At 41.3% G+C, this 11,903-nt stretch overlaps 1 protein-coding gene across 1 annotated transcript in view; it reads right to left on the bottom strand.

The window, feature by feature from the left end:
* The window catches only part of DTHD1 (death domain containing 1), a 70,757-nt gene extending 59,205 nt beyond the window's left edge, over nt 1-11,552 (bottom strand). Inside the window, exons 1-3 of the mRNA XM_033947761.1 lie at nt 11,143-11,552; nt 6,215-6,761; nt 531-861 (exon numbers count right to left, since the gene is read on the bottom strand). Coding sequence (XP_033803652.1) covers nt 531-861; nt 6,215-6,761; nt 11,143-11,422 — 1,158 coding nt within the window. The 5' untranslated portion in view covers nt 11,423-11,552. The remainder of the gene's footprint in view (nt 1-530; nt 862-6,214; nt 6,762-11,142) is intronic.
* Nucleotides 11,553-11,903: the final 351 nt, after the last annotated feature.

Raw genomic sequence — 11,903 nt, forward strand, 5'->3', positions numbered from 1 at the left:
TATAACAAACTTTATTAACAAAAGACCATGAAAAACTGTGGAACTCTGAGGAAACCCCAAGTACCCTCAAATGTACACCATCAGGCCCCCATCACTTTATCCACCTTTAATTTAGTGAGCTCCTCATGAACACACTCCTCCGAAAATCAATCAGGTTCTACCACATCTCCATCCCTATTTATTTTTATTTTCTGTGGCCCTGCTCTCGGCGCAGCCCAGCAATGATACCGCTAGGCCCTTCCATTGTTTAACTGACAAGATATTAAGACTCAGTAAAGTGCTGAGAAATATCATTATTCTATGAAACAAAACATCACATATATTTATTATACTGATTAGGAAAACACAGAAATTGATAATGGGTGTGATAGATGGCAGTGAGAATTAAAAGCATGCTAGCTAGGGGAAAAAACTTTCTGATCCTCTATTTTGAATACAGTTCAGGCCACCCAATCTCAGAAAACTTATTTTTCATATTAACATATATACTATATAGACATAATTTAGGTATGTATATTTTGTTTACCAACCTTCTGGTTTCCTTGATATTCTTCCAAGGATACAGGGGTCAAGTAACTTGATTGCAGCTTTTCATCATTTACTTTTACCATGATATCTCGATAATTTCCTTTTAAGTGTGCAGTGAATGGAATTATGATGCTAATAGGAAAGGAAGATCTTACGCCAGGGTCTTCACCTGCAATGCTGATGACATTGCTAACTAGCTCCTCAAAGTCCGACACCACTATAGAGCTCATATCATTAATGATTTGGCATCTTAAATTTTGCAAAGTGTTGAATGGTGCTTTAATGTAGCAAGCTACTTTAGGTTCCTTTTCACCACTGACTTGCACCAGAAATCTGTAGAAGGAAATATATCTTTACTTGGATTCAACCTAAGCATAAATAATAATATAAAATCCATGCTATACCTTTGTTTCTTAACACTACAGAAATGAGATTGTACATATCAACAATTGAATACTTATCAAAAGAAAAATGCACCAATTATTCACAAAATTAGCAAAAGCAATAAATTACTGACAGAGCCAAATTGACATTTGGATTTACATAAGAACATAACAACATAAGCATAAACATAAGCAGTGCCTCTGCTGGGTCAGACAAGGGGTCCATCATGTCCATCACGTGGCGGCCCACCAGGTCCAGGACCTGTATAGTAACCCTCTATCTATACCCTTTTATACCCTTTTCCTTCAGGAAATTGTCCAATCCCTTCTTGAACTCCAATACCGTACCCTGTCCTATCACGCCATCTGGAAGCGCATTCCAGGTGTCCACCACCCATTGGGTGAAGAAGAACTTCCTAAAATTGGTTCTGAATCTGTCCCCTTTTAATTTTTCTGAATGCCCTCTCGTTCTTGTAGTTTTCGAACGCTTGAAGAATCTGTCCCTCTCCACTTTCTCTATGCCCTGTTAGATTTTGTAAGTCTCTATCATATCCCCTCTAAGTTTCCGCTTCTCTAGGGAAAAGAGCCCCAGTTTCTCCAATCTTTCAGCGTATGAAAGGTTTTTCATACATTTTATCAAATGTGTCACTCTCTTCTGAACTCTCTCGAGTATCGCCATATCCTTCTTTAGGTACGGCGACCAATATTGGACGCAGTACTCCAGATGCGAGCGCACCATCGCCCGATACAACGGCAGGATAACTTCTTTTGTTCTGGTTGTAATACCTTTCTTGATTATACCTAGCATTCTATTCGCTTTCTTAGCGGCCGCTGCGCACTGTGCCGACGGTTTCATTGTCTTGTCTACCAGTACCCCCAAGTCCTTCTCTAGACTACTTTCTCCCATTACCAGCCCTCCCATTGTGTGGTTGTAGCTTGGATTTCTGTTTCCTTCATGCAAGACTTAACATTTCTCTACATTGAACTTCATCTGCCATCTCGTTGCCCACTCCACTAGCGTATTCAGGTCCCTTTGTAAATCTTCACAGTCTTCTTTAGTCCTAGCCCCATTAAATAGTTTGGTGTCATCTGCAAATTTTATTACTTTGCACTTCGTCCCTGTTTCTAGATCATTTATAAATACATTGAACAGCAGCAGTCCAAGCACCGACCCCTGTGGAACACCACTCCAGTCCAAGTAGTGGCCCTTCACTCCTACCCTCTACTTCCTACCCGCCAACCAATTCCTGATCCATCTGTGTACGTCTCCTTCTACCCCATGGTACTTCAGTTTCCGAAGTAGGCATTCATGGGGTACCTTGTCAAAGGCTTTTTGAAGTCTAAATATAAGATGTCTATGGGGTTCCCTTTGTCCATCCGTTTGTTAATTTCTTTGAAGAAGTGCAATAAATTCGTCAGGCACGATCTTCCTTTGCAGAAGCCATGTTGGCTTATTATCATAAGTTTATTCCTTTCTAGATGCTCCTCGATGTTTTCTTTTATCAGCACTTCTGCCATTTTCCCCGGAACAGAGGTCAGACTTACCGGTCTGTAGTTATTTCTAAATAGCATGGTATAATTCTAAATATTATCCATCCCTCACCCACACTGAATACTGTACGGATCTTCTGAGGTATAGCAAATAACATGTGGGCCGATATTCAAAGTGAGTTAATTGGTCAAGGACCTCTCCCACCCCTAGTTACTGTAAATCATGCAGAGCAGGTCAGGAACAGATATATTCACCAGCACTTAGCTTATCAGTGCTGCTGAATCTGAGTGCTGGGATGGTCCGATGCTGCAGCTGGGAGTTATGTAGCACTGACCATATTCAGTGTCAACTCACTAACTTTGTCCAGTTGGCTGGAAAGGTACATAACTGAATATCAGCTGTATTGAATAACTTCTATGTGTTACCGTAGATCTGGATATTCAACACCACTACGTAGACAGGACCTGGCACTCATTATCCAAACTTTTTTTAGCTAGTGGCTGCCAATATTTTTAAAAATGATAACTACTCTGGCTGAATATTGACTCCATGATTTCTTAAAAGATTTCCCATAGGAACCTATACTTGTGAAGGTAAATGTTCTAGTGTGTAAGAAAATGAACGTGAGCATGCAAATATGTGGATATGCTCCAGTATCTTAGAAGAACAGGTCTGCATATGTAAATCAGTTGTGAAATCAACAGAACCCCATCTCCAGAAACATACACACAAACTCATGTGAAAGATACATGTAGAAATGTTCCAAAATAAGGAGATTTCCACATGTTTACAATGTAGAATACAGGAGGAAAAGATGTGTCAGTGATAGGAGTGGTACACATGCATCCCTGGGTCATTCACCACCTGCACATCAACAGCCAATGATGGAGATTTGCAAGTGGGTATTTCCACAACACACATATGGAAATTAAATGTGTACAACTCATCACTGCATACATGTGCTCCCCAAAGTGCATGGCATGACATGGGATTTATGGGAATCTCTTTTCAGTCCTGCATACCACAGTGATCTCCAGAGGGATCTCTATAGAGAGCACCAAAATAGCAACCAGGAAAGAGAGGGATTTCTCCAGTGCTGAGAATGGACTCTTGGGCCATCTAGTGCTTTCTAAAGAAGGCACTATTTTATATTACAATAGGCAGCACTTGACCCTACTGCAAAGTGGAGGGTGTGGGTGGAAATCTGGATGGGTCTGACTAGGTAAGTTATAATGTTACCCTTAGAAATGCACACATTCATCTATGCCCAATAGAAGACAATCTAGCATAGGTATGACCTAATGAGGTTAGAAACATGATGGCAGATAAAGACCAAATGGCTCATCTAGTCTGCCCATCCGCAGTAACTATTATCTCTTTCTCTCTCTGAGAGATCCCATGTGCCTATCCTAGGCCCTCTTGAATTCAGACACAATCTCTGTTTCCACCACCTCTTCTGTGAGACTGTTCCATGCATCTACCACCCTTTCCTTAAAAAAGTATTAACTCAGATTACTCCAGAGCCTATCACCTCTTAACTTTATCCTATGCCCTCTCATTGTAGAGTTTCCTTTCAAATGAAAGAGACTCAACTCATGCACATTTATATTACGTAAGTATTTAAATGACTCTATCATATCTCCCCTCTCCCGCCTTTCCTCCAAAGTATCTTTAAGTCTGTCCCCATATGCCTTATCACGAAGACCACACACCATTTAGTAGCCTTCCCTGGACCGACCCTATCCTTTTAATATCTTTTTGAAGGTGCGGCCTCCAGAATTGTACACAATATTCTAAATGAGGTCTCAACAGAGTTTTATACAGAGGCATCAATACCTCCTTTTCCTACTGGTCATAACTCTCCCTATGCATTGTCATGGCAAGAATACTGATCTACCCCTCTCCTCCACAAACATATTGGGGGAAATTCTATAACAGAGCATTATTTTATGCACCCCAATATATCACAAGGAACTCTCATTCTATAAGAGCATCTCAGCACCCCAATTCCATTATAGAACAGTAGCATATTCCCATTGACAAACCTAAAATAATGCATAAACATTTATGCCAGGACAATGACAAGCACAAATGGGCATGTCTAATTGCTGCATATATCTTGTGTAATTTATAGTATTCTTAAGGTTACCAGATGTCTGGGAAAACCCGGACATGTCCTCTTTTTAGATGACCATTCGTGTGCCTAGGAAGATTTCCAAATTCCAGGAGTTTATCCGGGTTTTGGAAGGCCCTGAGCTCAGGGCCATATCTGAAGGGCCTCCAAGCATGCGCGGGGAAGAAGAGACAAAGTTTGGTAGGGGTGGGGAATGGAATGGGGTGGGACTAGGCAAGGGTTGGGGAATGGAATGGGGTGGAGCTAGGAAAGACCAGGGTAAAATGGGGCGGGGCCACACATCCTTTTTTTATAATGGACGAAATCTGGTAACCCTAAATATTCTTTAAGTTGTGCACATAATTTGGAGATACATTCATGCCCCTCCCATTCCCTGTCCAGGTATATGCCCCCTTTCAGTTATACACTATAGCAGTTATAGGATTGCTTTTAAAGTGTCAACTATACACAAAGGTACAACTGTAGTACATAGTTACCATGTAGTCAGAGGCCAAGATATCCCAGGTCCCATATCCACAAAGAACTACATATATGGAATGCCCTCATAAGGAGAAATGGCAGGCTAGCGCACACTCCTCTCAAAGACATAGCACTAGTATCTGTCAGGAATGCATGCACACTGTATAACCAAAGTTTGTACATGATGCAGTGGAGCATAAGGAGCAGCTATGGGAATTAATCCCAGCTCCTTGTTTCTCAGCCTGCTGCTCAAACCATGAGGCTACTCTTCCACAGGTGTGCATCAACTTCCCTATGGTTATTCTTTCAAGCGTCATTACCATAAAGCTGTCAAATGGCACCATAGTTTTCTGCTTTCATTCCAACAGCTACAAGGTCTGTGGGAGCCTCAACTGAACAAATGGAAGAGGAAGAAGAAGAGAAGGAGGAGGAAGATGTCAGGTCATGGCCCCTCCTCCCCCCAGAGGAGAAGGTACCAGTTTTGGGCAGATGAGAGGAATAAAGTTCCATCACTGTGGTGTCTCGGGATCCTCATGAGCTTTTAGACTGGGTGGGTCTGAGAGAAAAAATGGCTGGGCCTGTGCCCCTCCCCCCAGGCCCATTCGTGGCTACACCACTACTGCAAAGTTACCACTAGGGAGCCGAAGCCACCATTTTGAAACAGGGAACAGCTAACACAGGAATACTACAGGATTGCACTTGTCCTTCTGATTATCTACCAAAGAGTTCTCAATAGTAAGAGGTATATACAAAAAGGAACAGAAGAATTTGGTGGAATATGTAAAACTGAATCAGAAGATCAGGGATGGAGACAGGAAAAATGTTTGGAGAGGGTATGTACCAAAGGTTCAAGGAAGAACATGTTTTACCAGCCACCTGCCCACATAAGCTGATTGCTGGGAACATCAGGCTGTTAGTCAAATGATGCTCCTGGGAAGAGTTGATAAAGTACGGTAAGTCTGCGTGGTAATAAAGCACTTTGCATGCATCTACATGATTTACCTTTTATTATTATGTAAAGCGTGTTGTGATGAAATGACCAGGGTAAAACTCCATTATTGCTAACTAATATAACTATTCTCAAAGCACAATTTACTAAATAGAGACCTTAAAAGCTCTAAATCTTGTCTTCCATTCTACATTCAGAGTTTTCTGCAGCCTTGATAAATGGGTAATTGTTGATAGATAAAACCTCTTTAGATGTGAGATGTTACTTACTCTTTTTCAAACCATTGATTTCCCACTTCTTGACAATGATACATGGAAGAACTGACTGCATCCCCATTGCAAATTTCTGAACTGGATATTACCATATGTTTTCCGTTTATTTCCAAAGTAGCATCAGCTCTATTGAGTGTCTCTTTCCTGATGTCATCATTTTGCACTGGTGGACCACCCTCTATTGACTCACAGTCATCATATTTTTTCTGGTTTGAAAACATCTTATTGATGTCAGATTCGTTCTTTATACTTTGTGGTGTACTAGCTTCTTCTATGGTCATTGGGCTGCTTGCTGTTTTAATTTCACTAGGCTGAGCTGGCTTTATCTCGTCACAGTTTTGTTCATCTGTAAGACATTTTTCTGAAACATCTGATATTTCATCGTTTTGGATATCATCACCTTCATCAGTCAATATGTTGGGTAACTGCAGAAAAATTGTATTGTATTTGTTGCTAATATCTTCAAGTTGGTTTTCTGTATTCTGAAGATATAATGATGTATTCCGCAGTACTTCACATATTCTAGTCAGATAATCCACAAGTACTATATATATAAAAAAAATTGAAGAAAAGAAAATCTTAAGACTCATACTCCTGATCTATATAAATAGAAAAGATTCAATGAAATTCAGCAAAGTGGCAAGGGTCATAAATAAGGAGCAAGGAAAGTTTTCAAGAAGAAGGTGCTTCATATTGAGCAACAGATACTTAATGAAGATGCATTTTAAGACATCATAAGGTATCACTGTGTTCAACTAATGTATTGCTTCCCAATGTTAATTTGTTCATCTCTCTCTCCCCAGATGATGGTTCACATGATCGTCCTTGAATTCGCCACAAAGTCACATCCTTCTCTCCTTTTCACAATCCACTCTTCTGACATTCAAGCTCACACCATCCCTTCTTCCTTCAACCAAACAACTCGGGAAGCACCTGCACATCCTCCCCTTGCCTGGTCTCACCTCTCGACCCTCCTTCACCTACCACTAACTTTTCTTCCTTCCCTAAAATTACAGATGAAGAACCCACAAAACTTCTGTCCTCAGCCAAACTTACTACATGCCCCTCATACTCTATTCCTACTTCACCCCATCTCACATACTGTTATCCCTTCCATCTGCCATATCCTCAACAGTGGAACTCCACTGACCCTCCCACTGCGAGCCTGACATACCTCCACTCCAAAAACCTCCAAAACAGCAGCGGCGGCAGCACTCTGTACGGGCTGCTTCGCTGCCTTCCCTGATGGTGGCTTCCCTCTGCCGCATCATTGATGATGTCATCAGTGACACAGCAGATGGAAGCCACGTGGAAGAGGGAAGGCCCCGGCGGGGAAGGCAGTGAAGCAGTCCATTGAGAGTGCTGCTGCCACTGCTGTTTTGGATTCTTATGGAGTGGAGGTATGTCAGGCTCACGGTGGGAGTGTTGGTGGGGTTCCACTGCACAGACGGATGGAAGGGAAGGATAGAAAGACGCTGCAGAGGGAATGACCAGCCCCGGAAGAGAAGGTTACCTCAGGAGCTGCTGCATATGGGAAGGGGGAGAGAAAGGAAAGAGGAAGAATTGGGGTGGAGGAGAGGAAGAGATAGATGATTGACAAATCGGGCAGCAGTAGTGTCAGGGATGGAGTCAGGGAGTGTCAGGGTGGCTTCCGGGGTCAATCTTAACTAGGGCTTATTTTTGGGGTAGGGCTTATATTAGGAGCACCTTTAAAAATCATGCTAGGGCTTATTACACTGCACAACAATTTTTTGGTTAAGTCTTGATTCCTGAAAAGTTTTTGGTGATTATGACAGGTACCAACTTGGTATGCTCAAATATGGTTTTGGTTTTACTGCATCACGTAAGAACTATGAGAAATAGACATTTTTATGTTTACTGACAATAAAATATATAGTCAAGTTTACGTTTCGCACAAGCGACTAAATGAAACAGAATTAAAAGTGTTTTGCTCCCGAGTTTCTTTTATATTCAGTGTCTGGTGCATCACGTTGTAGCATCCAACAATAGTCGGCAAGCATTGACGGATTCCAATTGCCCTGGTATCGTTTCTCCATCGTAGCTATGTCTTGATGAAACCTTTCACCGTGCTCGTCACTCACAGCACCGAGATTTGCGGGGAAGAAGTCCAAGTGTGAATGGAGGAAATGAATCTTGAGTGACATATTGCACTTCATTCTCTTGTATGCTTTGAGAAGTTTGTCTACCAGCTGAATGTAGTTTGGGGCTCTGTAATTGCCCAGAAAATTGTCAACAACGTCTTTCAAGGCTTTCCAGCCAATTTTTTCCGGCCCAACTAACAGATCTTCAAATCGCTTGTCACTCATAACATGTCTGATCTGGGGGCCAACAAAAATACCCTCTTTGATCTTGGCATCAGTTATTCTTGGGAACATCTGTCTTAAATAACGAAAACCTTCCCCTTCCTTGTTCATTGCTTTCACAAAATTCTTCATGAGTCCCAGTTTAATGTGAAGAGGAGGCAAAAATATCTTTGTCGGGTCAACAAGCGATTCATGTGCTACATTTTTCTGTCCTGGAACTAACTTTTTACGGAGTGGCCAGTTCTTTCTAGAATAGTGCGACTCTCTGTCTCGGCTGTCCCATTCGCAGATGAAACAGCAGTACTTTGTATAGCCAAGCTGCAGTCCTAGTAACAGAGCAACGACTTTGAGGTCTCCAAAGATATTCCAGTTATACCTGGTATACTGGACATACTTTAGTAACATTTCCATATTCTCATATGTTTCTTTCATATGTGCTGCATAGCCAACAGGTACTGAAGGATAAACGTTGCCATTGTGCAACAGAACAGCTTTCAGGCTTAACATTGACGAATCAATGAAAAGACGCCACTCTTCCGGGTTGTGATCACAACCAAAGACCGAGAACAATCCTTCAATGTCACAACAGAAACAGAGACTGTCGACTTGTGCAAAAAATTTGGTTATATCATGATGCCGGTCTCGAAACACAGAAATTTTCGTACCTGGTGATAGCAAACACCATTCCTGCAGTCTCGAACCTAGCAGCTCAGCTTTTGCTTTTGACAGACCCAAATCTCTGACCAAATCGTTCAATTCGGACTGTGTTATCAGATGTGGATCGCCTGATGAGGATGGTTCAAAATCCGGGTCAATGTCACTGTTAGAACCCTGCACTGCAGTTTCTTCATCTGGTTCGTCTAAGGTCCAATCCTCTGGTGGTTTCGGAACTGGAAGACTGTCATCATGTGGCATGGGTCACATTGCTGAAGGCAGATTAGGATATTCAATTGACTTCTTGTTTTTGGCAGAGAAACCAGACACATTAGTCAAACAGAAATAACAGTCCGTCACATGGTCTTTCTGTTCTCGCCATATCATCGGAACAGCAAATGGCATCGTCTTTCGAGTACCTCTGAGCCAGGCTCTCAGACTAACAGCACATGTCGCACAGCAAATGTGAGGCGCCCATTGCTTGTCTTGATCACCTATTTTGCAGCCAAAATACAGATGATAGGCTTTCTTTACAAGGGCAGTCATCGAACGTCTCTGAGGCGTAAGTGTATATTCCCCACAGATATAGCAGAATGTGTCGCGGCTGTTACGACACCGACGAGACATATTGCCCGACACCAAAACGTCTATAGCATCAAGCTTACTTACTGTTATATTGCTACAGCTACTATACTACTATACTTTACTATACTGATACTATATACACACACGGACTATCTATATTAACCAAATGAGCAGGATCGGTGTATGGAAGCCACCATTATAGCATGGTGAGACAGCGCAAGCTCGTTCAGACCTGCCCAGACATGCCCAGGATGTCATCTTCCATAAAACAGCTTCCAACCTGGCTAGATTTTATGCATGGACATACCCAGGCGGCACAAACCGTTGTTGATAAGACACTTATGGGAGAAAAAATTGTTTGCATCCAAATATAAGAAAAAATCACGACAAAATTGAAGATTTCTCTGAAATGGTACGTGATGGGTAATTTTTGATGTAATATTCATGATCAGCACCCAAAATTCTATAAGAAACACCCAGCAGTGTTCAGGAAGCAAAAACTTTGTTGTGCAGTGTTATTAGAGTAGGTCTTATTTTCGGTGAAACACAGTAGTACTCTTAACACATTTGAGAGCGAATTCTACCAAAAAAGAGTGGTGAAGAATCTGGGCCCTCTTGAATCTGGGAGTAAAACTGAGCAAGTACAGGATGCCAATGTCAGCAGCTAAGGGACATTGTCACTGACTGCTGAGCTTGGCTGAGGGGAAGTTCTGGGTGCCTTCAGAGGATATCTCCAACTGGCAGGACTTAGTGTTCCCCAGTAGCAAGGGTATGAAATTATAAAGCTGAGCTGGGGGTTGATATGCGGGGGAGGGGGCAGAGAGGAAATGCATCACACTTGCCATTTTGTTGGTTGGCCCACCCAAAATTTATACTACTGCAGTTGACACACAAGCTGTCAGAAGATATGGTCAAGACTAGTATCGCTGATGATTGAAAAATATGTTTCAAAAGTTTCTGATAGATCAAACCATGAACACTAGGCTAGAGGAATAATCACCTCTTCCTTCTAAGAATTAGCAATAGGGAAGGATTCTGCTGGCACTTCCAGCTGTCCCATATTAGCCACTATTAGAAACCAGACGCTAGACTCAGTATACAGCTGGTCTTAAAAATGATGGCACTTCCTATTGTTATAAGTTTTTAATTAGTTTAATCTGACAACTAATTTTATATAATTTCAAAGCAACAATACACCATAAAAGGGATTAATTTTAAAATATTAACAATTTCCTAGTAGCAAAAATACTGTATAATTAAATTGACTAAATTAATTTTGGTATGCCAATTGAATCTAAGGACACTATACTAAAATAAATTATATGCACCACATGTACTGTATGTAAATTCTTATTTCCTTACCTTGACTTGAAGTTAATTGCCTATAGTGGTCCTGAAGAGATGTCAGTAGCTGAGAACTTGCTTGCATGGTGTTTGTTGTGTGTTTCAGCTGCTGATGAAGAGCATTTCTAAGCTCTTGGTTCAAATAAATCAGGTCAAGTACAGATTTCCTAATGTCTTCATCATCCTGACACTCAGATATATCTACATAGTGTTTCACAACCTGGATTTTCTGCCACATTTGTTCCAGTACCAGGTTCAGTTTACCATCCTCAAATGTGACACATTCTGTACTTTCCATTGTAACAATAGTATTAATACATGTAAAAAAGAAACCAGCTTTCTCCGTTTCAGGACTCTTCAAGAATACTTTGCCAGCCTAGGCTCCAAAAAAGTACTATTTATGTGTTGTTCAACTGAACAAATTAGAAATGTTTCCTAGTTCAGCTGGAAAAGTAATGTACCTGACTGAAGTTATTTAGGTTGCTATTGACAGATTACAGTTACTAGGGTGATAAGAAGGTGTGTCCTGTTCAGACCTGAACGGAAAGGAACAAACAAAACCAAACAAGTCTTTCAGTGAATGTTTGTGTGCTAATTCCTTTTAACACTAACAGGAAAACAAAACAGGACTTTAATTTACAGTTTAGTTCATAAATGTTTATGCTATGTTTAACGTATAGCGGAAAGAGTCTGAAGCGAGTCTCTTTCATTTGAAAGGAAACTCTGAAAGGAGAGGGCATAGGATGAAGTTAAGAGGTGATAGGCTCAGGAGTAATTTA

Source organism: Geotrypetes seraphini, chromosome 1 (assembly GCF_902459505.1).
Source record: "Geotrypetes seraphini chromosome 1, aGeoSer1.1, whole genome shotgun sequence".
Taxonomy (NCBI): Eukaryota; Metazoa; Chordata; class Amphibia; order Gymnophiona; family Dermophiidae; genus Geotrypetes; species Geotrypetes seraphini.